Here is a 27,500-nt window from a genome sequence, read left to right as displayed (position 1 = left end):
AAAAAGGACGGAGACAATCCAGTAATCCAATCAAAACTCGAAGTAATTACACGTAGCCGACACAAAGCGCGGGAAAATGTGCACACGCGAGCTACGATTGGTTTTGGTTTCACTTCTGATTGGTTGAAAGAGTGGCGCGAGAACTTTGAACCAATCACTGCGTGAAGTAATGCAAAACCAAAGCAATTCGCTAATAGGCCATTTCCGAGTTCATGTCTGCCTCCTCTTTAAAGCGAGTCTAAGTGCGAAGTTTTTCTTATGAAAATTAGCTTTCATTCATATGTAAAGTAGAACTAATTACCATCACAAAAACTTTGCACTTAGACTCGCTTTGAAGAGGAGGCAGACATGAACTCGGAAATGGCCTATTACTTTCGACACTCAATTGAAAACCACTCTATAACGTCATTGTACCAAGTTTTATTCCTCTTAAGTTAGAAAGTAACTTTCAATTTCAAATTATTTACTACTAATACAAAAAAAAAAAAAACACAAAAAAGAAAGGAAAATCAAAACTGGATCAAACCGAGCACCAATGGAACCCAACAAAATTCAAGGACGAGTACAACTACGAGTTTGAGTTTTCCGTTCTGAGCAAGCGCACTTCGAAAAATGTTGGCTTTTAATAGTTTTTCAGTGAGTGATTAAATTAATGGGGACACAGTTTTTCAGTGAGTGATTAACCCATTGACTCCCAGGGGTTCCCCATTGACGAGTAAAATCGTCTGCCGTTAGACAGAGTAAAATACTAAGTCTGGCCGGTTTAGGCCGATTTGGAGGTCAAAGGGTTAAACCTTATGCGCACGCTCAGTATGGAAAACTCAGACTCTGATCTAAAGGTCCCTATTCTCACAACTTAATTACTATTGCATAAGCCATTGTAGAATTTCAAAAAGAGGTCAGCAACATAGAATACCAAGTAATGGCTTTTGTAAAAGAAGGGATTTTGGTGGTTAATTGAGCCGTACCTTTGGGAGAAACACTATATTTTATTCACATGTTTACTTGCTGACTTATAATTGGAATACAGTTTAAGTATTCCACGCATTATTCATATTCTTCACTGTAACTGTAGAAGATCACTCATCAAAAAATTATTAACATGCTTACCCAGAAGGGAAAAGGAAAGTCTTTTAGTGTCTCTAGGCTTGTCTCCAATACTTTTTGATCCTTCTGCCAGTTTCGACGCAAGAAAACATACTCTGCGCACCACCAGGAAATGCCAAGGATGGGTAAAAATCTCAAATACCCCTTCATGAAACATTTGCATGTCTACAAAGCAAAATCTGTAAAGTCATTTAATGTGAGAACAGTAAAGAAGAAATGGGGACATTTATAGATGAAAATGAGAGGCACTGCCAGGGAAGTGGGGGAAGGGGGTGGGGGGAGGGTCCAATGTTGCTTGTCTGAATTTTAAAAGGTCTCATATCAGTGCTTTCTCCATGTTTCAAGTTGTTGTCAGAAATTAAAGGGAATTTAAAGAAAGGATGCTGTTTGTCGCAGTTTCACTTTACTTGCTGTCGCTACTTTTTAGGCCACGTCAGTTGTCGGAATTTACCCTGGCAGAGCCTCAAATGAGGATCAATCATCAGTACCAGTAAGTCCTGATCAAATTGAAACAGCCAACCAAGTTTTCCATCAGCTATTAACTTATCGGGGAAGAATGGGTGATCACCTAAGCTTGCAAAAAGTCACCTACCAATAGCTTACTTTCAAAAATACCATAATACTCTTTCACCACAACAGAGAAACAGGCTGTGGTGGAGGTCGCACAACAGAGCGAGGCTCCAAATTAAGTGCGCCCTTTTTACCCTCTAAACCATGATATACCACAGAAGACAGACCACAACAGTGGGAACTACATGCCCTACTCTATGCGACAAGTGTGCGGGTTCTTTTACATCCCACAGGATTATGAACATTGAAGGGTTGTGAGACGAGACCTCCGGCTTATCGTCCTTATCCGAGAAGACTAGAGAGTCTAACCATTTGCAGATGTAATTACAAAGGCAGCACTTTCTCCTCAGTTATTTAATTAAAGACCCTGAGTGTTGGTCCGGCCGGAGTTGAACTCACGACCTCCCGCGTAATAACAGCCCAGTGCTCAACCAACTGAGCCACTGGTGCTTGCCCTCCAAAATTTTGCACAAGAATTGTTTCCAGTATCTCTTGGGACATAAATGTTCCCAAGAGAAAATAAAAACAATGCTTATGCAAAATTTCAGAGGGCAAACAAAGAGTATTATCATGGTATTTTTGATGGTAGCCTATGGGATCTCCATTATTTCGATCCCTGAAATCTGAAGCTTTCTTTCGACCAGAAAATCATTTTAAAAGAACAGGCTACTATCTCAGGGTGACACCCTGACCTATCTTAAAAGAGACAAAAGTTTGGCCTGAAAACATACAAGGAATTGAAGAGAACAAAACCCTGGGAGGGATTTTCTTCTATCAGCAAAAGGTTAAAGTAATAGTTACACAGTAAATGGCTGACAGCACATAAAGTAGAAGGTTAAAAATAATGCAAACACCCGGCATTTACCTACCCCCAATATTCCAGCTCTGTCGGCAACTATGTAGCCTATTAGCCAATCAACATCACTACGATGATTACTAAGACAAATAGCACTCTCCTTTCCTAGCTTTTCCATATCTTCTTTTGTTCCATACAGTTTGATATTGAGACCTGACCACCATTCAGCTAGGAAAGTCAACTCTGTGAACAAGACAACTTATATTATTTTAATTCCAACAATTAACATGCACTTAAGAAAAGGACCAAGAACACGGAATGTTCATTAATTTCATGCCAGATGGGAATATTGGCCAAGCAGCACGCTTTTTGCCCATAAAATGTGTAAAAATAGATTCCGATTGCAACATGTCAATGTCTATTTATTCAGAAGTAGTACAGATATAAAGATATCAAGTCAAGATAATTTGCCTGTAAATTACCTTAATGTCATATACTGTATACAATTTTTTTCGAGTGCCCAGACAGAAGACTGGGGCATAAGCTGTGGGAGTTTTTGTAAGGAATGTTAGTATGTACTGAGTACAGCAAGTATCCTTGTACTTATTAACATCTGAGGGTAGAGTTTTCCATATTTTTGCTCTATCCTAATTTTCTCATACCTAGACGTAGAAAATTATAAGTTAGAAGTCTTTTTTCATGCAGGACCCTGGCTACAATCGAAAGTTATTAAGTAAAGCAGTGAGTTGTGTACTTACGGCACCAATGAAAGTACACCGCATTCATGTTGATCCATCTAAACAAATCTTTATTTATAAACCATAGTGGTAACAACAGCAGCTGAATAATATTGATGATTAAACCACTGGCTAGAAATACAAGCACAAGCCATAACCACACCACTGGCAATCTCTTCAGAAATGCAGTTAATTCCATTTTATGGTTGCTTCAGAAGACTTGACAGAATCCTGTAGTTTGAAAATGTTTTTATACATATAAATAAAAAACAAGTGGCACAAAAACAGGTCTTCTTTACAAAAATGAATGTTGTTAACCCATTGCCTCCCAGAAGTGAGACTTGGTAGATTTTACTCTGTATTTTACTCGTCAATGGAGGGTGGTTCGATTCGGGAGGCAAGTAGGAGAAAAGAATTTGGATGGCCTCAAGTTCTGGAAATTTGGGCAAACAAAGATGACGATACACTGTACGCTTCCAGCTTCCCTCAAATGAGCTTAACTTTTAAATAACATATTAGCAATAAACTAAATGATTGTGTACTTCAACAAATTGTTATACATGAACAAAGGTCTTTGTTCCAACAGCACACTAAACACAGCTTATTTTGAGGTCCAAAGTTGCTTAAGACTCATCAAACACAATCTAAGGGTAAAGGTCAATCAAATGAAGTCACTTCCAAATGTGACTCATACTTTCATCAGCTTGACACCTTTGATAACTGAACACCTAATGGAATGATGTCATCAGATGATGCAACTAAAGAAACCAAAATGGCTGAAACAAAAAGTGAGCAAGTGAAATAATAGAAAATCTGGTCAGGTTTTTCTTTACCAAGGTAAACCTAAGAAGTGTAGTGGAGCTTTTACAAGTTCTTTAAAATGGTGGCAAAATGAGATAAATATGTTGGAAATATAATGACCTTCAAATCCAAACATGAGCAAGGATTAAACTTTGGAAGACTGGACCCACCTATCAATGACAGCCTTGAATATTGAATGATTTAGGAAACAGAATTGATAAATCAAAATATCACCAAAACAAAATAGATTTCACATAGTGTTATCAATCTAGATTAAGCACAGTTATCAAAGTTTACACCAATCAATGATAACTTGGAAATTAACCAATATTAAAAGCTTGTAATTTAAGTGGAAATGGAAAGTATTGGTAATTACAATGTATTTTAACAGAAATAAGGTTTTCGTTCCCATCAAGGCCTCTCTACCAAGTTGGTTTTGCCAAAACCAAAATTTGTCTGTTACCATTTCGTTTTCCAACAAAACAACGATAATATTATTATTGAATTCAAAGTCCAACAAAAAATTTAAATCTGCGTGAAATGCTAAGACGGAAAAATACAGACTTAAGAAAGCTACTTTAGGCCGAGACACTTTGCGAATGTAAATATTACTCTTTAAGAATAATACTGTATTATTACGTAGGCCATTCATCGCATTTTTGAATGTTTGCTTAAGAGATAGAGGCCTGTGTTTGTCATGCAGGTCCACCTTGACTTTTCTCATTGTGCAAATGACGAGAGTTCACAAATACAATGACGGAGTAACTGCAGAATACCCCTGCCACTTTGACCGTGTTACTGGAAAACTATGGACGCGGTTCACGGAAAGGCATTAAATTGAAAATTGTAAATGGCAATAACAATGATTTTTGTCTTGCACATTTTTAGCCCTACCTATCTTACGCTCGTAAATTCGTATTCCACACAAATTGTACCCACGATCAATCGAAATAGCAGGAAGGCGAGTAGGAGAGTGGTTTAACAACAGAATTTTCGGACATGTACACCCCTGTAACTGTATGCTTAATAATCATCACGTGGCATTTAACCAGACCACGAGACACTGAGTGAGCTACTACGTAAGTCGAAAAGAGACCCAAGTGCTGAGGTTGTACCAAACTTTAATCGATAGCGTACGTTCTTACCCTTTTAATGCCAAAATAATGTCCCGTTACAGGTGAGATGAGGACGATCTCCTTGCAACGAAAGAACTGGTCCTAACAACATCGATGCATACATCCGGTAGGACACCATCTTGGTGTTACATGACGTAGATGTTGAGACCGCTAGCAAGTGATTTTCACTTAGTGCAAAAGTTGCCGCAAAATCTGTTCGGAAATTGTAGACAACCCGCAGAGGTAGTCCCCTTTTCCCGTTCGGAATGGAATTCGGGAAATTCCCTTACCATTTGCAAGAATCGTTTCGCTTCCTGGCCCTTCTCACAAGATCGAGTAAAGATGCGGGATCATGACGAGTAGTAAATGATAAGCGCCATTCTCATCCGGTTGGTCACTAAATTCGGAAAATCGCTTACCTTTATGCAACGAATATTCCATCCGGATTATTTGGCTAAATGGTAAGCACCCCAGATCTCTCCCTCAATTGAAGGGGTCTATTCTTAATTGTCAATTTGCTCCGGTCCAAGTGAAGTATTATCGTTCCATTTGGACACTGAAAGCTTAATAAGGGTCGTGGGAAATAAACACTTGTTTCCCAATGTCTGGACTCGCATCTGGGAATGTTTCATTAATAACCCCTTCAGTTAACCACCAGACTACCACATCACTAACTGCGAGGATATAAATTTTTCTTTCGCAAATGCCGCTGTAAACGTGCATTAACCACCCTCCAAGAAGCAAGATTACACAGTACCAGTTACCAAACTTCAAGAGAAAGCTAACCATTTTAAAATCAAGCGTAAGACTTAACTATTATTCAGTAATGATTATATACTAATTAGTTTTGGTAAATAATCGGTACATTTACCAGTTAGTTGACTTTAGTGGTTAAGAGGATAAAAACAGTTTTTCAAAGTGGGTTCCTGTCCAGGGACTACTTTTACTTTTTTTGCTTTTCATCTGCTACCAAAAGTCCTAGGACAGAGTAATCGAAATGGAAGATAATAGAGAGCTTTGGATTCTAGGACGAGAACGACTACGAGTGCGAGATTTTCTCAATGAACAACAGTGAGCGCGCGTAAACCAGCTTCATTTTGGCGAGAAAAACGTGATACCGTCGTCATTTTAGTGCGAGGTTTTGCAAAAATGTTGTCGTGTCAAAACAAGTCAACAGCAGGGTAGCAGTTTTGGCATTTTTCGATCAGCAGAAAGGCTCAATTACCAGCAAGAAGAATAACTGAGCAACCCACACTGCTAACAAAGAGTAAGATGAATCGTCCGGGTTATAAATCTTCTAAGTCTTTTCGCTAAAAACGGGCAGTCAAATTTCGTACTCGTTCTCGTCCTAGAATCTAAAGGTCCCTAATACTTAGTGTCGTAACGCAACACGATCTCTTCCTCAAATGCAGGGTTATCCTTCATTGTCAGTTCACTCCAAATGAAGTATAATCCTCCAGTTAGATTACTCTGTCCCAGGACTTGTGGTAGCAAATAAAAAGAAAAAATGTAAAAGCAGCCCCTGGACAGGATTTGAACCCGGAGCACCCCCTTTGAAGGAACTGTTTTTATCCACTTAACCACTAAACATCAACTGACGAAAAAATATACGACGTTACGACCCTGATGCTTCATTTGGAGCAAACTGACAATGAAGGTTAATCCTTGAGTGGAGGAAGAAATCGTGTTGACTAATTGCATCGTCCTAACTGGACCGCGGTCAAAGGTTGGTTTTTGAGGAAAGAGGAAAACCAGAGTACCCAGAGAAATACCTCACAAATAGAGAAACCACATGTACCGCAGAGTCTGGGAATGGAACCCGGGCCGCATCGGTGGGAGGCGATTGCTGTCACCACCGCGTCATCCTGGCCTCCACATATTTATAGTTCGTTTCACTTTTCGTATAACTAAAAGGTCATTTTTAGGTGTAAGACTTCGCGCTCAGACTTGCTTAAAAATAAAAATAAATGAAACTATGTATTGAAATCCCAGAGGTCTTGTAAAAGAAGTCTTTTCTACGGGGGCATTTACCAACATTGTAGCAGGCGCAATACTCACGTAGTTTGATCTTTGACTGACGTAATCAACAACATTGAACAGAAAAACGTCAAAAGAAATGACAAGCTCAACAAAGAAGACGCTCCACGCTCCACGCTCCACGCCTGCTCCTCCTGACAGATAGTGGAGATTTTTTTTTATTTTTGTGGGTCACGTAACAAAAATAAATCAGAAGTACAAAGTTTTGCGTCCAAAGAATAAATAAACATCATTAAGCTTGAATTGTCATTTACGAATGCAAAGGTTTACAAGTTCAAAGCTTTCCCAAAGGAGCCCTCAGAAAATTTTCCCGGTAATCCCTAGTCAAGATCGAAAAGAATACTTCTTTGAAAAATGTAATGTTAGCAGTCGAGGGCACCCAAATAGAAAATTAAGCCAAAAGCCTTTAAAAAACATTTCTTGGCTCCTTGTAAGGTATAAAGACTATCTGTAGAGATGCTTTTATCAGGCTTATGTATCACCTAGAAGAATTTGATCTGTTCGGAAATTGAAGTGTCCGAAAATTTTAGGGAATGGTATCTTCATTTCAGAAATTAGGGAGCTTACGAAACGAAGACGACGACGGCTACGAGGACTTCATTTAAAAATACGAGTTCGCATTATTCATATCACTACGAAACTATTTTATGTCGTCTCGCGTTAAAAATGTGCAGTAACTGTCGTGGAATTAAACTGGTATGAGTGAGTTGGAAGCGTAGAGAGAGAACTGAAAATTAATCGTCGTGTGCTAACGTCCTCCACAGAACCTTGAATTTGGTCATTTCACGTCGTCATTTAGGAGATGACGGCAAAGAAATGTACCAAAATGTAAAACGCACGTGCAGAGCGTGCAGAGCCATTGTTTTTGCTTACTAAATCTATTGTTTTGTAGCGTCGTCGCTGCCGTCAGCGTCGTCGTTTCGTAAGCTCCCTATTGCTAGCTGAACGTGGCCTTCTAACAACTTCCCAGTGAACCTTTCGCTCATCCGAAACTGCTAGGTGACCTTTATTAGTGCCAAAAATTGCAAAAATATTCCTTCCGAAAACGTAACGGACTACTTTTCCCTAGATGCGAAACTTTTATGTGATGTTTTAGTAAAGAAATCTTAAGCTGTTTGCAACGTAGAACCGAAATTCTTAGAACAGTTTGACTCTCCCGAACACATATTTCACCGAAGACCCTGAGCAGTGACTATGAGCGCTTACCATTTGAATGAAATTTTCGGCGAGAATGTTTTGACAGATGGTACTGTACGTTCTGTACATAGAAAAAGAAAATGGGAATGTGCTGTATCATTTGCCAGAAAAACGGGTTGTTCCGGTTGAAAAACGAATGAAACGGTCTATTTTCTCTGGCACTTGTCATTTTGGACAAATGGTACAGAAATTTCCAATAATTCCGTTCAAAGCGAGAAAAAGGGAATACCTCGAAAGGTAGTACCTTTTCCCGAAAACACTCTACCAGGATGAACTGTCAGTCCATTAGAATTCTCCCCGGAATTACCCGAAAATTCCATTCAAATGGTAAGCGCTCTATACCGTTTCATTTGTTTTTCAACCGGAACAACCCGTTTTTCAGGCAAATGATACTGCACGTTCCCATTTTCTTTTTCTAAGAAGAGAACGTGCAGTACCATCTATCAAAACATTCTCACCGAAAATTTCATTCAAGTGGTAATAAGCGCTCTCGGTCTGGTCGCTGTGATACGATTCGAGGTCACGTGTATCTGAGAACGCCCAACTGAAACTCGAGTGCGGGCGGCCAAATATCCAAAAAACATCGGGAAAACATCATTTAAAGCAATGAATCAATTGATCCATAGTAATAATGGGCTGTCATCACCGTGAAGGATTAACCGTCGCTGATTTTGTCATCGGACCGTTCATTAATGCGACAATACCCGTATATGTTAAGGAATTTCCAGCGGAATTACTCGCGTTTCTTAATCCGAGTTTCTTTAGAATACGACTGTGTCTTCTACATGTGGTTTGACTTCATTGAAAAAGCAATTTTCTCAAGACAACCAGAAAAAAAAGACTTGTGTCCACATGATTTCGGAACAGTGACTAAAAGTGAAGTTTTACTAAAGCATGCTTACATAATTTTTGGTATTAGTCTCAAAACGGAGACCCACAAATGATGAAATTGAGGAATAACATTTATGTTCATTTAACCATTACGTTGTGTTTGCATGAATTATTATTGCATGCTTTATTTCACTGATAGTCTGCCTCACTGATAACTGATAATTGAATCCAAGCAGAAGTTGCTACATCGCGAGCGAATAAGCGTTAAAATACCCCTTTGAACGAGATATTCCACGCTGGGATATGTTTTATGCTAGGTTTGACTCTCATGTTAACCCCACTTTTATTCGGATTAACCAGGATCGTACCTAGGTTCAATCTGAGAAATCTGACAATCAACTTTATCTACAACAAATCATGTTCATTTGTGAGCTCAGAGTACAGTCGCCGTCAAGTCCACCAGGAAAAAGGCCATTCGACGTAATGCCGAAGGAGGTTTTAAGTTATAGTTTGTATTGATTAATTTTACTAAAGTGGATAAACAAGAGCGGGCTACTGGAAGCCTAATTAGTTTAATTAACTTCTCGATATATGTGTCTGGCTGCGAATATGTTTCTTTCGTTGTTGCTTTTGTATTTGTGTCCTCAGGCGGCAGAATTTCAAACACAAAGAAAACGATGAGCTAAATGGATTTTCTCCACCATGTGAGAATTCAATGTTCACCCATGTGACATTCAAGTCATTACGAAGGCCGAGTCCAGTCTAGAGGCATCGAGGCAATCTTTAAAAATCACGATATCCTGTTTCACGCAAATTGCCATTACGCGCGCAAAACAAATCACCATTCTTATTTAAAATTCCTTCTTGTCATAGTCTAGCACTTGTGAAACCGAGCTTGTCTGGATTAAAAAGTCAGCCCTTTAATCCTCTTGAAATGTTCCCTTTTCGCTGTGACAAGTGACATCAAGATTCGAGCGCGACGAAGATCTCTGGACTTTGGGCTGTCCCAAGCCGAGCATTAAGTGCTGCCCTCGTGATCTCACCAGAGATCTACAAAACGCCTATTTTATTATTCTATAAATAGTGTTTGACTGTAACTGAATAATTTCCTTAGTGGACTTTTATATGGCGTTTATCTCTTAGCCGAGTGACTGAGAATAACACATTTCAACAGGGCATAACCGGACAAAAAAATCAATACCATCGTCTTCCAACCTGTAAGTGTTGAAGTTTGTCTCTCAAACTTGAAGAATAACTTCATTAACGCCACGTGTGGTGAATGGAGACTTATGCAATCGACCAATTAATTTAAGAATCATCTTTTTATTATTCTTAGTGCAAACGAATGTTTAACTTTCTGCCTTTTTCTGAAATCGACTACTAAGACGTAAATCCTGGCAAAATATTGGCCAGTAATGTTCGTTTCTTCTTTTCAACTTAAGTTCATTACTCTTTCATGTTCGATTTAATTAAATCTTCAACGATTCGCTTTCTATGATATGATTTCGTTTCCTTTTAGACAACGTACACAAACAGTTAGAATTAGATTGTTAGCGTGTACGAATTCAAAGTCGGTTGTTTGAAATGAAACTATTAGTTACACCATTTTTTTTGCTTTCATATAATAAATACTAATTAAAGTTAATGTTAATGGAAATATATAACAATTTGATTTTGTGGAACACAAATTTACCTTTGATAAAATCCACTGAGCTTTACAAGAACAGCACAAACTGGCAAATTGAATCCCGAGGGGATTGAGGTGATGAAAAGGTAGACTGAACAGAGCGCATGGGCCTGACGGCGCGGGGTATCGAAGCACCAATCAATTAATTTACTGAACGTCAGATAATTCCTTTCAGAAATTCTATATCTTCGCCCACTGTTAGAAACTTCCATTGAACAATTACATTGGATAATTCTTTCTAGACGTGAAGAAACGAAGTAGTTTTGAGTATGTCCGCCCGTTTTCTACATTTAGTTAGAGACTGGCTTAACTCTTCATTAAGTGCAGCTTTCTCTATCTATCAAGGCGGTTTATTTGACCTCTAGGGGCGCCGAGAAAGGAATCTTTATCGTGAATTTGAGTTACGTTCTAAGACTTTTAACATAACTGAGAATGAACCAGGAAAATAGTTTGTTGCAGGTTTTTGACATAATGGTCTCCACGGAATTAAATGGAAAAATTGATTGGCAGTGGCAGCAAAAAGCAGAAGATATCTGACGGCTATTGGTGTGTCCTGCACCGAAGAAGGAAAGAGATTCGCGGCTTGAACAAGCTCGTTAATTGTTAAGCATTATCCAATCCAGTAACTGCATGCCGAAGAAGATTGTAGACAAAAACAACTTTTTTCGGATAAGTTTTGCCTTTCACAGTAATATTGTCTCGGTTTAATTAAAAGGTTTCGCCTCCAAAGGACAGCGGGTTCCAGGTTCAGGGTGCTAAAGCCTGGTTTCCATATGATCTGCGTCACGATTGCCGGTAGGTCTGCACCACATCGCAGACGTATAGAAACATCTGTCCCCGGCGTCTGCGGCGATCTGCTGCCCACGGTCTGGATCGATGATCGGGAAAGTTGAATCTAGTTCTACTTTTCCGACCATTACGACGCTTCCGATTAAGACAATTTTTAATGGAAACGCGTGTCTGAGATGATCTGTGTTCTATCTGCGACACACTATTGTTCGCCTTGAAACACCTCCAATCAGACTTGAAGTAAGTGCGCTCCTTTTTCTCCTCGCTTCGCAGAGGATTAGTGGTACGCTAGTCTGCGATCGCTTCAGATTTAAATGGAAACATGTGCCTCCTGTGCTTACGATCGTCTGCGATAAGACCGACGCAGACAGCTTCCGATGGTCGCAGACCGTTGCAGATCACAGCCATATGGAAACCAGGGTAAGCAGACGACGACGACGCCGAGAACGCCACAAAAGAATAGGTCTAAGGTGAAAAAGCTGTGCACGCCCCGCACGTGCGTTTTACATTTGAATACATTTCTTTGTCGTCTTCTTCCTGAAAACGACTTGACTTGACTAAATTTGACGTTACGCGTAGGACGATAAATTTTCAATTTTCTCTCTAAATATCCAAACCGGTCTTGCCAAATTTATTCCTGGATTGTTGATACGCACTTTCCATGCCGGGTGACTTGGACTAGTCGCGAAATTACTACAATAACGTCAGACAATATTTTTGACAACGTTCTCGTTGCTGTCGTCTCCCTAGTTTAAGGTCCCTATTCAAAATTTGCCGGAGGCATGTGACGAACCACTAAAACCAGTAATTCTGCACTGCAGACAAACATCAAATTTCTCCTAGTTTTCCATTATTCGTGGGCTAAATGTAAAACGTAACGTGATATAAGAGACTTGGTAAACCTACACTTTCTTTTAATTCCATTTTTAAAAGAATGTAAACTAGGCCGCTAACTTTATTCGACTCAAACTGAAGGATCCTGCGGTTAAAGGAAGTTGACGAATACAAAAGACAAGACAACAACCATATGAACTCTTCCGGTGCAGTTTCACTGAATTTGTTGAGTCATAAGACAATCATCACAAAATCAGCAGGCAGACTATTACGGCATGAATTTAAATGAACTTGAGCGTCACCGAAAAAAACGGGACCATGATATGGAAGCATTGGTTGGAAATACAGTTGTCATGGTGCGTTTATTTTCCGCAGAAAAATCTGCTTTCCTTTCCTTTTGGCTCACCATCTTGGGGCGTGCCTAACGCTCATTTGGTTGGAGTGCGTCTCGCTTGAATCGCGTGTGTTAGATCATCGCTTTTTCGTTTGACCTTTGATAATTTCAACTTTTGCTTTGATTACAGTAAGATGCTTTAAAAACGTGACCGCTTTCGTCGGATAAGTGGAATAAAGCTATAAGCCGGTTAGGTGGCACACGCGAGAAAAAGTCCCAAGTTCATTGAGGTAGCATTAATGTTCCATTAAAAAGCCTTTGTTGTGTTTGCAGCCTATAACGCGACTTTTACAAAACAAAAACCGTAAATTAAATTAGGCCTGAAACAAGAAAATTCATAAGAGCTGTCTAACCACAGCAACGCGCCAAGTGGTGTCGGGTCGCTGGGAAGAAAAAATGCGACTGGAGCCAACTTAACGGAGTCGGGTGAGTCCAACAAAGATTTTAAAATCGAACACCGCTTTTGATTTTCTTCTACAGGGCAGTTCCAACTGAAGGGCGAGACTGTGCACAACATTGCATAAACGAAAAAAAAAAAAACCCCTCTTTACCTTTAAAGACCGCATTGAAGTGATCACCCTGTCTGAGACTAGAAGTAGAGAGATAAAATGATGTAGAGCAAAAGTTGCCAATTTCATTCGACACACGAAAAAAAAAAGAGAAACCTTGACTTTCAATGATTTTTCTTTCTCGTACCTTCACTTTTTTTAGTGCAAATTGGGTCTAATAGAAGGTTATAGACACTCAGAGATATTAAGAGACTTGGGGTGGGTTCGATTGACCGTATTCCGGAATAGGAATACATGGAATAGAAATCCTTCGTTTTTACACCTGCTAAAATGCTATTTTAAATGTATCTTTACTATCCTTTTTGCTTCAAAACGCAAGACATACCGTTTTAAATCATCACTTCGCGTATTCTTATTCCAGAATAGGGTCAATCGAACGCACCCTAAGATTGCGAAAAACGTATTGAAGTACACGCCAGAGCGGGTACCCATTCTTCATGACGGGGCGCTTGCAGCTTGTTGCAACGATGTGCGATAAAGTCAAAAATTGACCAAGTGTTCGACGCGGGAGGCAAAGGAGGCGGTGGGGGGTTTACTGTTTAGGAGCTGGATTTGAAAACGGAAGTTCCTTGTTCAAATCCAGACCCGTTCTGACCACCAGTGATCCCGAAATCAAAGCTGAAACCACACTTTGCACCGGTTAACTCCTGCCAGATGTTATGTTTGTTGTGCGATTTTTTTTTTCGGTGCTCAGTGTTATAAAGAGCATTGAAGTACATCCATATGGAAAATGCGCTAACTGATGATATATGTTATCGTCATCGTCATCATCATCATAATAATGATAATAGTAATAATAACAATAATAATAATAATAATAATAATAATAATGATATTATTATTATTATTATTATTATTATTATTATTAATAATATCAGAGAAAATGAAGGGAGTGGCAAACTAATCGCCATTTCCTGGCTTAGCATTATATTTTTTCCATTTCTCTAAATAGACGTGTTTACCTTAAATAATACAATATCATCTTTCTAATGCTGCATTAATAATACGGAAAAAGAAGAGCTTAGTCGAAGTGACAACGTGAAGTTAAGAAGAAAATATCGTTGTGGAAAAAAGGACAAGTTCCATGAAGGTTGCCTCACCCATTTTGCAAAACACTCAGAAAATTCCAAAGGGCAACTTTTTTTATCAATATAAGTAAATACTCACGATAAGGCGTGCCCATACTTAAATGTTGCTTGTACGGCGTCAATTCATTCTCACAGAAACATGTCTATACAAAATAATGTTCCAGGAAATGGATTTCAAAGATAGGAATTCCGCATATATCAGACCTGTCTCTACGACATGTAAGTTCTCCCTTTAACTTCGGACAAAATTGCTGGAAATTTTAGCGCCCAGTTTTTGTTTCAATATTCACGTCGACGTTCATTTCCGTTCGATTGGAGAACAAAGTGCATAATCTCATGAAAAATCTCGAAAGTTGCAAGAGTGGCTCCCAACTTTGCTGAAGAGTTGCATCGACACACTTAGAAGAATATTTCATCCAAAAAAGCCCCCAGGAAAGCTGCCAGTTATCGTGTCCAATGACTTCTTGAAGACACACAGACACTCAGTCCGATTCACTGAGATTCCGTGATTGTCCCTATTCAGAAAAGTACATCAGGGGAACGAAAGATAGCTTTAAGAAAGAGCGAAAGAATTATTTTCGAAGGTCGCAAAAAATGCCAGAATCGTTCGGTTAAACTGAACATGCTGCAGATACACTGATCAATGGAAAAGCCCTTCCTGGGGGCAAAGGCTAATCAACAAGTTGTTACGAGCTAGTCAGCTCTCCAGGAAAGTTGTACCACTCATAAACGGAAATTCAATTAATGCATAGTCAGAATTTTTGCCACTCTACAGAAAAAAAACAGGTCTGGGCGATCCGACATTCCAATTTACAAAAGTGATGTTTCTCAGCTCGTGATGGCTTTATGTAGGAATTATTAGAATGGTCACGAATGATTTACACCTGACTGCGCATGCGTCAATATCTGGGCAAGTAACGCCGAGGAAAAAAGTTCTTCATCTTATTCAATGATCAAACACTAGAAAACATAAATTACTCCCGAACTGTGTTGTACGACATTTGGAAAATGGATCACATATCTCTGCTAGCCTCTATTTAATTTCTCGTACCCATAGTTTTTCGTTAGGTCTGACGAGTCGTCCGTCATTAGGTGTAGGGCTGATGGTTGAGTACAGTACTCATGCCGTTGAAATACATTTTCATTCTTTTACGGGAGTAAGAAAGAGAAGGCAACAGCTTCGAGAACTAACTAACTAAATTTCCACGGGACACGTGAAAGCAATTAATTATCATTTTCGGTCAATTGACATCAATGAATCTGGTACCAGTCACCATCATTTTTTTCCGCTTTGTTTCGAGTACATGTAACCTTTGTACCGTAAAGCAATTTTACAGGGTTGATAGACCTTACCTACAAAAGTAAGAAATTCACAAAGTTTTGTTTCACTTAAAGCTTCGCTGCATTAGCATTTAAGCTCACGAGGTATGTAAATTGTTGCAAGAGTTGCCATGCATGTGTATACCATCTTTCATACGCTTGTAAGGAGGGTGACCTTCGCGTTGGAATTCCACCCCATTTAATTTCATTATGCACCTGATTATGTTGGTTGCCACATTGTTGTTAAATTAAATCAATTTAAATGAAATTAGTGTTTAAACGATAAACCCCAAAAGCCCGCTCGAAAGTGTTATAACCATGAATACTAAGACCACACGAGAAATCGAATCGACCCTTCCAAGTTTTTGAAAGAGACATTGGAAACTACAACAAAAATCGAAATGAAATTCAAGGCCCATTCTTGAATATCATAGGCTTGGATTGAAACTTGCTGGGCGAGAATTAGGATAAATTAGATGGCTGAAAAGGTAAACTTTTAGCTACTGTCTAAAGTTATCAAAAGAACATAAAGCGAGACTGGGGGAACAATAAATTTAATGTAGCCCGAAGTCTTATAGTGAATTCCTGTTCCCCGTCAGACGATTACCAACACCCCATGTGTAGAAAACCTCTCGTAATCGACCACGATCCTTTTATCAAAATTAACGACATTCTTTCATTTTTTCAAAGAGTCTAGAAGACGAAACTCATATTTCGAACTAAGAAATGTTATCATACAACAGAATAAATCTCAACAGTCGGCTGAAAAAACGTTCTGACTTGAGACACTCTTTTGCCAAGCTTTGATCTATTATTTCATTTTTCGTGGGTACTGATGAAAATTAGAAAGTGGTGTGCGGTTAGTTTTCAGGCTCGCATAGTGGTTTGAAGATTAATAATTCCATGTGTCTTGAACTCTGTAATCGTCAAAACAAGCCAACCATCCAACTATATTTTATCCTTTAATATGCCGTGTCTTTCTCACCGAATAGCATCAACAAAAGCCTCGTATAAAGTGTGCGAAGCGAGTGGAACCTCATTGTGTTTATAGCAAAGGGCTTTACATCTCCTCTTTGACGACAGAAGCCAGGTCTCCTCTACAGGCTAAAATTTTAACAAGACAAGTCATTTCGACCGTTTCCAGTCCGTCACTCTTAAAAAGACAATTTATTGTCAGTCGCTTATTGGATCAGAGACCCGGGACTCAAACTGAATGTAAACCCGTTCTATCTGATGTGTCAGACAAGAACTCACAATAAATCCGCACCAAGACTCCATTCTCTCATCACTGAATAGCTTTTACTGTAGCTAGGGATTTCAACTTTTCAACGAAGGAGTTAACTCGAGGTTAGTGAGAATATAACATAATTCAGTACAAAGGCATATCACTCCCTCTTCACCTGCAAAGAGTTTGCACAACACGCGTAAAGACTCATTATAAAACCGAAAACGACTCGTTTGCATAAAGTCTTTAGTTGTCTCATCGCTGTTGGAAGAAATGCTCATGATTTTATTGATACATGTGTAAGACTGGAAATGGAGAAACTAGAATTGCTTTTTGTACGTGACTCCATGCATGGACGAAAGGTTAGACATATGTTTGGCCTCATAACTGAAAATGTCAGTGCTCTTGTAAAATCGAAGTTAATCAGTGCGAAATTCGTCATCTTCATGTTGCAGAAACGACCTGCAAGGTTTCTTAGAAAGTGCCCAAACTTAAATATTCCTTCGATTGATATTTTTAATGAGCTCAAATGGCTGCCTTAATTGGTGGACTTAGAATGTCTAAAGTGCCTTTATATGATGAGGAAGAAAAAGTGAAGGTTATTAAATATGCTATAGCTTTGAAATTGACGCGTGAGTTTAAACAAAGAATAAACGAGTGAAGTTCATTTTAGAAGCATCTGCTTCGCTGGTGCTTTTTAATAAGAATAACTATGCCAGTCACATATCACGTTTTCTTGGAAAGTTAAAATCGTTGTATCACTTTGAACTAAAATCTACAATAATTGTATGTTTGTAATCTTCTTGTGTATTAAATTGTAATTTATTCCTCATTTTTTACCTGTTTGTTTTATCTGGAAGTTTATTTCTGTTTTTCGCATTATATATGACTTTCCGCTCTTCCTGTACTATTTCTTGTACTGCCACACACTGAGATTGTTCGGGAGACACCATTTCCATTGCGAAGTCGAAATCTGGGAATCTTAATCTGCGTTTTGACAAAACCAGACACCATAAGATCTTATTCAGTGAAGTAACATATTGACATATCTCAGTCTGGTGTTGCCATGAATGCTTGTCAGCTCATTAAACATCCCTAAATCATTGGAAATTTGTCTAATGATCACTGTTCTTTCATTGTACTTCAATGAATGGGGAACATCATGAAACCAAATTTTGTTCTTCTCACAATGCAAACAAGACTGGTTTTAATCGACGGACCTTAATTTATTCCTTGCAAATTGGTGAGCTATTGCCTCGGGGCGTATCCATTAAAATTACTTACCTCGGGTATCTTTCACACCATTGTTAAGATTTAAATATATTCGAATTGAACTGGAGTAAATAGTACACGTTTTGAGCTGCTTAAACATAACAAACTCAAAAAGCGTTTGTGATAAGAATTTCAAATAGGAATGGCCAAAGAATTCTTTCGCACTCGTGCGTAAACTTTAATGTGTACGCCATCTTGTCCGGAGCAGTTTAACGGGTACCGGTCAAGGATAGACAATTCTTCTCAGTATTTAATAGACGACTGGAAACAAAGCTATGCTTAAATTGAACGAGCGAGGTTTGCAATGTCATGGCTTTCAGTCTTTTCTGAATTGACCCTCACTAGAGCCAATTCCTGAACGTTTGCCTTGTCGAGGTCTCAGGCAAACACGAAGGTTTGTTGAATTTAACAGTATGACACACTTCTTACGACAGGCAAGAGATATTTTGCCATATTTACTCCGATCTTAGTGGTCTTTAATACTAGCAAGATTTGCAAAGTAAACGAATCAACTTGTGTACCGTAACAGCGCAGTTGTCTTTCGGTTTGGATTCTCATTTTCATCGTCAATCAGAATCGCGGTGTAGTTGAACCAAGTACAATATTTCATAACCGTTATAAAAGCTGTCAATTAACGACCTTCCAGTCAAATGAAGGTATGACTTCTTCCAGTAATTTGCAAAAAAATGGGAATACACCTCGAAACATTGATTAAGGTCAAAAGAATATTTATACATTTTGGCACTTTCTCGATTCACTGATGTCATACCACCGACCAGAAATAGTCTTTCATTGCTTCATGGTTACTAGGTTTTGTTTCAAACACACCTGCATTTGAAAATAAAGCTCCCCTAAAGAGCTTTCGACACTTCCCGTCGTGGTCGTCTGTTTTCTTGTTATGCTCAGTAATTATAGCAGCCAAGTTTTGCTTGACTGAAAACCATAGAACCATCACACTGAAACTGATGTGCATTGTCTTCGCGAAAGCCGCATGCTTTTAGATCACAAGACGAATAGAAAAATCAATTATTATTAATTTTTGGGGGGTCACCACCGCACAGTGAAAGTCAAAGTCTTTGGAATTCTGTTCACGTCCGGCTGCAAATGGAACTGTTTCATCAGATTTTGAGAAACGGAGGAATTTATTGAGATTCATGATGCCGTTTTGGGTACATATTGATGTCTATGTTTGTTTGAATTGATCGATATTGCGTGGGGAGTTGTGAAAATTCCGTGAAGTTGTTGTTGTCGAAACTACATGTGATTTTATTTTATCCCTGACTGCTCGGCTCCTGCCAGCCAATCAATGCATATATCGGGCCTCTTCATTTAAATATTCCAAAGACAAAACAATGAACAACAATGTATGACGGGAAAAACCACATATGCAAGGACACACTTTTGTCTTTGATGTTGTTATGGGCGGTAAACTCTAACTACTGTTGGGGTTGGAAAGCGTTTTAACATATCAATTCTAAGAGAGTGTTTCATTTTCTGCAAGACAGGCCAGAGGTAAGTCTCTTGCTTTTGGTGAAATTCAACAGGGGGAGGGAAAAGCTTTTCAGTTCAGCGTAGCGTTGCCAATCAGCTTGCAGGAAGGGAGATATGAAAATGTTGCCACGTTAAAGGTGAATAACAAATTAGGAAACAATTTCCGAAATGGTTGGCTTTACTTGCTCACAGAACAAATACTCGTTACAGCAACAAAGCTTGTCGCGTGATATATGAAACAAGACAATTCTGACAAATTTTTCTTCCCGGCTTAACACCGTATCTCAACATAATAGTACAAGATTCCGATGTGAAAATATTTAACTTGAAATTGTCTGGTAGACGGCATAAGTTGCTTGTGGTCGACAATAACATATTTCTTGTTAATTGTTCTTCCGTAAGGGATTGGCCAACGAGAGTGTTCATCCGCAACTCCAGACGTAAAGCTCAATATTGAAAGTCCAATCTTTCTTTTTGCCATTGTCTAAACAAACACTTTTCTTTTATTACTCTTCGTGTGACGGTGTCTAGCGAATTCTAATTTGAATTTCATCTTCGCAAAAAAGAGAGATTATCTTGCCTTCTTTGTCAGCTCATATCGAACAACCGAGCTAGCACTTAAACTTTCAAATTCGACTCCATTATATATTTACTCACTCGCTTTCGCTGCCGATTTTCGGGCAGACGTTACGGGTTACTCACGCCACCAAGGCAGCCCTTTTGTCAGTCCATTTTTTTTATTGATCACACTTCAACACTCCTGTGTAAATCCTTGCCTGTTAAAAAAATTATCGCTGAATAAACAGTTAGTTTTATTAAGATATCTCTTATTGACAGAACGTGTTATAATTTGGACTTCGAGAAAAGTAATCGCGTGTATCTTTTCAAAGGTTCAAATAATTTTGTTTATTTTTCTCTCGTGTAATTTTTCTCCCATAGTTATGTTGTATTCAAATGACAAAGTATAATAATGTCTTGGGTTTTAACTTACTATCGAAGCACTTGACTGGTGACATTGGTGGAGTCGTTTTTTAGCCAGCTGATTACAATGAAACGGGCGCAATTGATTAATGACAAGTGTTTCACCTCGTGCAACCACCATGCGTACTACACAATATCACATAGGAATCTGTAAAAATAATAATAAGTAAATAAAACAGATGATAAAGATAAATCTGGCAGACAACTTAAATATCCTCGTGTAATTGGGAAGTGCGTCTAGTTCCTGCTCTTTCGTGACCATATTATTTTATGCTTCCTGTCCAGTGGAACTTCAAGACCGTAACTTTGTATTATCTCTCAGTGGTTTACTTAGCTCTTGGCTGTGTATCTTCTGATTTTGGTCTTCATTCGTGGCTTAAATTGATTAGGGTTTCTGTTTTCACTGCTGATAGAAATTTCATTACAGCTGTCTCAGGAAACAATGTCCATCAACGCTGGCCTCGAAATTTCACATTAAACGGCTAATACTTTTCGGTTAGATTCAAACACTAGCTCAGTTGTTTGTCTTCAGAGAGAGTTCTCCCACGCTTTGAGAAAAGTATTCATATCTTTTCCATTAATTGCTGTCTTTAAGTCATGCGAGAGTTCTAATACTAAACAACTCTTTGAGACCCGGAAGCTGATATTTTCAGTCGACCAAACAACCTGAAAATCCGGTGGTACTCAATGCTAATATTCTTGTCAATACTTGCAGGGACTAAAGACGTTAGGATGCACGTTTAAAATAAAGTATTTTGTTAAGTCACTGAGTTGGCAGGCTTTTTAATTATAGCACTGCGTGTTTGAAATACTTATATCTTTATTGATAGCCCTACATTTGTCTTAGTTTCAAAGAACTTACAAATGTGATTGTTTTGTTTGTTGAACGAGAGTAATAATTATTTCTTTGCATTCGTTAGTTAAATTTAAATCCAGAATGTTTTTACCCTCGCAAATTCTGATAACTCCTTTTCGCTGTCAATAAAGATCTCATCACATTCGATTTTGAAGGACTGGTTTGGCAGTCCTTTATTAATTTAAAAAGGTTCTCTGCACGAAGAAAAAAGTGCTTGTACATGATGCGGCAAATCTCAGACTCCTTTCGGGTTGGCAAGTGTTCGGAGTGTCTAAATCTTGATCGCAATCGTATGGTAAAGAATATTTATGTACGTAATGGCTGATAAGAAGATGAAACGAATCTATGGCAAAATTTCCCCAACGTTGCCAAGCAATCAGTTTAAGCCTTCGGTGCAGTCTTATTTCCAGACATTATAATATGATACCCACTAGGTGCTGCGATATGTTTGAAAAGCTATCGTATGATAAGGTTTATTTTCATTGCAGCTTTGTGGAATATTGTTTGTTTTAAGAGCGTTAATATCAACCAAAACATTACAATGCAGAATATCTTGAAGGCAAAATGAGCAGTAAAGTAAGAAAGGCAATTGTTGCTAAGTACTTTCCTTAGTAAAAATACGTCAAGTTCTGCTATGGGCTTTAATGTTTGTGTCACCACTGTTTGATAAGTCGTTGTGTGGCTAAAAAAAAAAAGAAGGTTTGTCTTAAAGGCAAAATTTATTGTTTTTCTTGCTTCAAATATAACTTAACCATAATGAATAGTTATGAATTAGCTAATGTCTTTGACCCCGACGAACCATGCTAATGGGGTCTTGCACGTAATTGTGGATGCCACTGGCAACAATAGTCTAATATGCATTTCTTAAGATTTTTACCGATTTATTTGGGAGGTGCCTCGCATGGGACTCCAGGTCCCGTTTGCACCTTACCTTTTGGTCGTTTTTTTTTTTTGACTTGTATGTAATTAATTATTTAAAAGAGGGACTCAGACCACTAAAGTTGAAAAAACAAAACAAAACAATAAATTAAACTGGTTTTCTTTTACACCCACTAAACAAACGACTTTCGTCTTCCATGATCATACCATTTCTCATAGCTACCTTTATAAATGTAAAGATTTGCGATAACAACTTTTCCTGGATATTTCATTGATATTATCAAAATCTGCAAGGCATAGGCAAGGATCCTAGTTAGTATGTGTCAAAAACAGACTAGAGCCCATAAATACAAGAGTTTATCAGCCATCGGGAAACCGTAGAAACCATGGTTGGGACGAAAAGGTGGCTTACTGTAATTTCTTTGCAAATAACCTTTGCTGTGCAAAATTAGCCCAGACAGCAAAAGATTACTGGAAGATTATGTTGTACCGACATTTGAACTTAACGTACCGGCCAATACATGACAGCGAGGCTGGATGCGACGTTGCTGCTTGTTGCGCATGTCATGATGACTCTCGGCTGATTCCTCGGACGGTAAAGCTGAAAGAGATCTTTGTAAAGTACGTGCCTGTTTTTTGTCGTTTCAGGTTGTGGACAAGAAGGGAAAATGAACAAGGCACTGCAAAGATCATCAAGATCAGTGAAAAGGCAATGAGCAAAACAACCGACGCGAAGAATGGTGTTTCTAGATCTCCACCATACAGCCATGGGCCTTGCAATAGCGAATCAAATCACCCAACAAACCAAGGAAAACCAAATGACAACTTCCTTGATTCTTCAAAGCCGTCTTCTGTAGCTGATATGTCTAAATCTAAAAGCAAATTATGGGAGGCGGAAGTATTTCAAAGTCGAGAGGTCCTTTTGAGATTGTTGCAACCTCCCGCATCACGACTGTCTAGTGATGGTTTTCCTGTTCCACATTACATGAAGGGTATGACACGTGTCAAGTCAGATGTCTGTGAGTTGCACTGCTCACGGTGCTTGGGATTTCCACCCATCGGCAGAATAACCAATGGAGACGTGGGTTCCGAAACACTGAATGACAACTGCGATTATGCACAGAGGAAAGGGGGACAATGGACAGTTTCCACTATGCAACCTGCTCAAAACAGGCGAGGGCTACAAACTGTGGCTTCACAATGCAGCGAAGAAGACCGTCCAAGAAAAGGCAAATCAACTGTATTTTTTCCTCCACACTTACGCTGCCAAACTGGGGAATCAGGAGATCATCAACCTTGTCTTGAGCCAAGCATTAGCAGTTTTCGAACGCCTCGCTGCCAACACATTTTTGCAGAGGTTCAGCAACATTCTAGGAGGAATAATTGCTCTCGGAGAGATTCCTTCGCAGATGAACGCGACTTAGCTCCACCGTACAAGAGAACACAGACGAAAGACACTAAAGTGGTTAATTTAAGAAAGGGATCACATTTGAAACAACGCGATAACCTGAGTCATGTGTGTCCAGATGGTAGGTGTTACCATGGATACCGCGCACGAATCTGTCGTGCTTCGGCTTCACGCGAAGATATTGCCGATGGCCATTCATGCCCAGCAACTGAAACCAGTGGGCAGGTAAATCGTCTTTATTCAGAGCGAATGGTTGACGATGTGCTCAACCGATTTGAAGAAAGATCCCATACGGCTTCTTCATCAAGTAAACAAGATAAAGCTAGCGAGTCATCTGGTCCTGTCCCAGAGAGCCAACATCGTCAAATGCCACTTTCAGGAGACGATTCCGCGCTGCAGAGTCAATCTCGAGAGGTAAGAAAGGATATGAAAGAACTTTGTGTTTCACAGGTTTCCCGGTGATCAAAACAGCGTTGCAGTCTGAATATGGCATTACTGTCAACCCTATTATTTCGCAGCATTGCATTCCTAATAAGAATGGGATTGGCGAGCTTAATTAAGAAGCGACTACGGCGGCAGCAATAACAACGCCACAAAACAATAATTATATCATTGGTCAAAAGAGCACCAAATACCGGCAATCATACACACGTGCAGAACACCAGGATTTTTGGGGTGAGTTACCGGGAATAACGAATAATTATTTAGAAATAGGGAACCGGAGACAAATGCAAATGCAATGCATCCTCTTCAACACTATTGATCTAACCGAAAAGGTAGAAAAGTTTTTGGGGAAACACTAACGAACTATTTTTTTTTTGCCTTTTAAGAAACGCAACTCCAGCCAAGAGAAAATTGCTAAAGAAAGTCACGCTCCTCCTTGTAAGTTGAATTTTCTTTAGATACTTGAATTTGTAATTGCGTATTAAAAATCTCTCAGGTGAATTAAGGCCTGGGCCCAGATCTATTTTACGAAACTAAATTAAGGGGTGGTCTAACTATTGATCCATTTTATATAACACGAAATAACTTTGGGTCATCGTTAGCAGTAATAAGATGTGAAACCTTACTGCTTTCTTGGATGATATTATCACGTGACATGTCAAAGTTATTTTAAGCACAGAAATCTTGTCAGCTAAACGTCAACACTTTTTGTCATTTTCTGGTGGTTGGATTTACCTTTATGATGTTAACACTATTAAGTACATCGTTTCTGTGCAGGGAAATTTCAAGATAATTTTGATAATTTTGTCCGAAAAAAAAAAATCACTTTCCATAGGGGACTGGGCACTAGTACAAAATGCCGTATATTTCCGAAACTAAAGACGTGTTTAACAAAGCCAAGCACAGTTCGTTTTCTTTTGCCATTTTGACTAATCTAATAGTAGCGAAGTGAAATAAATTTCAGCATAAACTATTGCAGTTTTTTTTATTTTGAGTTTTGTGGCCGTAACAAGTCGCGGGACATCATTTGGATTCGTGATCCACATTAATATAAAAATGTGTGACGTTATTAGTCTGCGAAAGTCTTAAGTTGTTATTACTAAACCTGCAGAAGTTAGACCAACCCCTTACTTTTTTGTGCAATAATTTGGGGGCCAGGTTGGGGCCCATGCCTTAATTTACTTGAGCCACTTCAACATGTTTCATTTAGCCTTGATTGTACGGTTTTTAAAAGTCACTTATACACCTTTTTTTTCGCCTTTCAGGTTGGCCAAATAAGAGCACACAAAGAGATGAGAGATCAGTGGAGGAATGCACACCGGTGATCGTACATTGTTACAGCTTATCTGAACACGGTTTGAGCAGCAAACCTCAGTTAGAGGATGGACGGGACATCGGAATGAGCCATGCCGTCAATAAGGAAATTGATCCGCGGTTTCCAGGGAGACATTCCAGTTGTACAAACCAGAAAATCTCGTCGAATACTAATGATTTTCAACACGCAGGAGACGTCCCGCATACCTCGTCAGCTCATCGTCAAAGAGGTAAAGCGCACATACGCCCCAAAGATACGAAACAATGTCGTGACGTAACAAATCCTTCAGAGCAAGTTTTACAACATGTTGAGGGCAGAGACTATCACTGGCTCAAGAAATATTCATGGCATGGTAAAGGACCCCTGGTGAAAATTCACGACTCTTACGAAGAAAAACGAATTTTAGTAGAGAAATTACAAGGAGATGTTCCCTGTTCCGTGGAGGATGAGGATTGTCAAGTGAGCTGGAACATTCCAGATGATGGCAGAAGAAAAGTCCCTCACAAGGGATCCGTGCCAGGAGTCTTGCCTTCTCAATTTGCAGGTGCTCAGATTTACCAAATGCCATCTTGTGTTGATGGCCCCTTTGGAATTCACGTTTGTCAGCAGGAAACAGCTATTGGAAGTAAAAAACGGAAAAGTCGACAACCTCGTCCTCAGAGATTAGTATCTGACGACCTTGCTCATTTCCATACGAGAAATGACGATATACAAAAGTTCCAGTTTGGAAAAGAACGCTCAGAAGAGCCATTTGAGCACGAAAAACGCTCGCGCCAAACCAGTCGTCCATATAGTAACGCGTACCAAGAAGCAAGACAAGATGAAGAAATTCCTAAGCGGAAAGATAAGGGGCATTGTCGTCACGATGTCCGGGCCTCGGTTTCCCACCATTTGAACAGGTGCGATAATCACAACGTCGAAAACCCCACTTTATCCAGGTCACGCATTTTTAGGAGGGGGGTCTCTTCTACCACCTTTCCCCCGTGGTGCAACTCATTTGAACGAACAGTTAAGACTGCACAACTCGATTCGTTGTTTCCAAGAGCCCATCTCCAAGACGTTCCATCATCTGTGGCCATTGGCAGATACCACCGACTTGAAAACGATTTCTCAACAAGTTCACGTCGAAAAACTGAAACAACAACGAATCTGGCTGAAAGCTCTTTGGAAAATGAGGTCCATGCTTCAGACAACCCAATCTCAGCGCAGAATGGAGCCCAGAAACAATGGCATGTCCCTGCTTGGATGACCGGGCGAGGGAAATATTTTGAAACATATGTGGAACGAGAACCTGGTGTAGACAACAGTCATAAAACGTATTCTCCTGGTGTGCGGATGGCTTATTCAGATCCAACACGACGTAATATGCCCACTGATAGCGGTAAAACGTTTCCAAGAGCGTCGAATTTTGAATGTTCAAGACACTGTACTACAAAGTGCCATTTGGATAGTTCAGGCTACCAAAACATACAACCAAAATGGAAAAACGCATCCATAGACGTCGACCAGCCTGCAACACCATCGCCTGACGACCATGTCTCTGTTGGTGTGTCCAGTTTCGACAACCCTGAAGAGTCAATGAGAGAGGATAAAAACACACGATCGCTCCAAAATGAACATTGGAATGCCTCTTCGGAGAAGGACGCTGCAAATGCACCGACTGAAGTGCAAAATATTTCCTTCTCGGAAAACCAGATTGACTTTTTCCATCAATCGCAAAGAGTGCATGCCAATCTTGAGCCAACAGTGAAGGAAAG

General features: G+C 39.3%; 2 protein-coding genes across 4 annotated transcripts in view; one reads left to right on the top strand and one right to left on the bottom strand.

Annotated features, from left to right (window-relative positions):
* Window positions 1–5,282, bottom strand: part of LOC137996415 (uncharacterized) — a 17,335-nt gene extending 12,053 nt beyond the window's left edge. Inside the window, exons 1-4 of one of the 2 annotated variants that reach the window (XM_068841800.1) lie at window positions 5,157–5,282; window positions 3,232–3,441; window positions 2,547–2,716; window positions 1,111–1,272 (exon numbers count right to left, since the gene is read on the bottom strand). In XM_068841800.1, coding sequence (XP_068697901.1) covers window positions 1,111–1,272; window positions 2,547–2,716; window positions 3,232–3,409 — 510 coding nt within the window. In that variant the 5' untranslated portion in view covers window positions 3,410–3,441; window positions 5,157–5,282. Of the gene's footprint in view, window positions 1–1,110; window positions 1,273–2,546; window positions 2,717–3,231; window positions 3,442–4,905; window positions 5,044–5,156 lie in introns of those variants that run through there. The other variant, XM_068841799.1, reaches the window with a different exon arrangement.
* A 5,010-nt stretch (window positions 5,283–10,292) lies between these two features.
* The window catches only part of LOC137996412 (uncharacterized), a 20,839-nt gene continuing 3,631 nt past the window's right edge, over window positions 10,293–27,500 (top strand). Inside the window, exons 1-4 of one of the 2 annotated variants that reach the window (XM_068841794.1) lie at window positions 10,293–10,408; window positions 23,225–24,398; window positions 24,815–24,866; window positions 25,694–27,500. The exon at window positions 25,694–27,500 is cut by the window's right edge and continues 3,631 nt beyond it. In XM_068841794.1, the coding sequence (XP_068697895.1) occupies window positions 23,289–24,398; window positions 24,815–24,866; window positions 25,694–27,500 (2,969 nt within the window). In that variant the 5' untranslated portion in view covers window positions 10,293–10,408; window positions 23,225–23,288. Of the gene's footprint in view, window positions 10,409–19,749; window positions 19,882–23,224; window positions 24,399–24,814; window positions 24,867–25,693 lie in introns of those variants that run through there. The other variant, XM_068841793.1, reaches the window with a different exon arrangement.

Source organism: Montipora foliosa, chromosome 3 (genome assembly GCF_036669935.1).
Source record: "Montipora foliosa isolate CH-2021 chromosome 3, ASM3666993v2, whole genome shotgun sequence".
Taxonomy (NCBI): Eukaryota; Metazoa; Cnidaria; class Anthozoa; order Scleractinia; family Acroporidae; genus Montipora; species Montipora foliosa.
The sequence above is the reverse complement of the archived record's forward strand: the minus strand, read 5'-3'. Positions and strand labels throughout refer to the sequence as shown.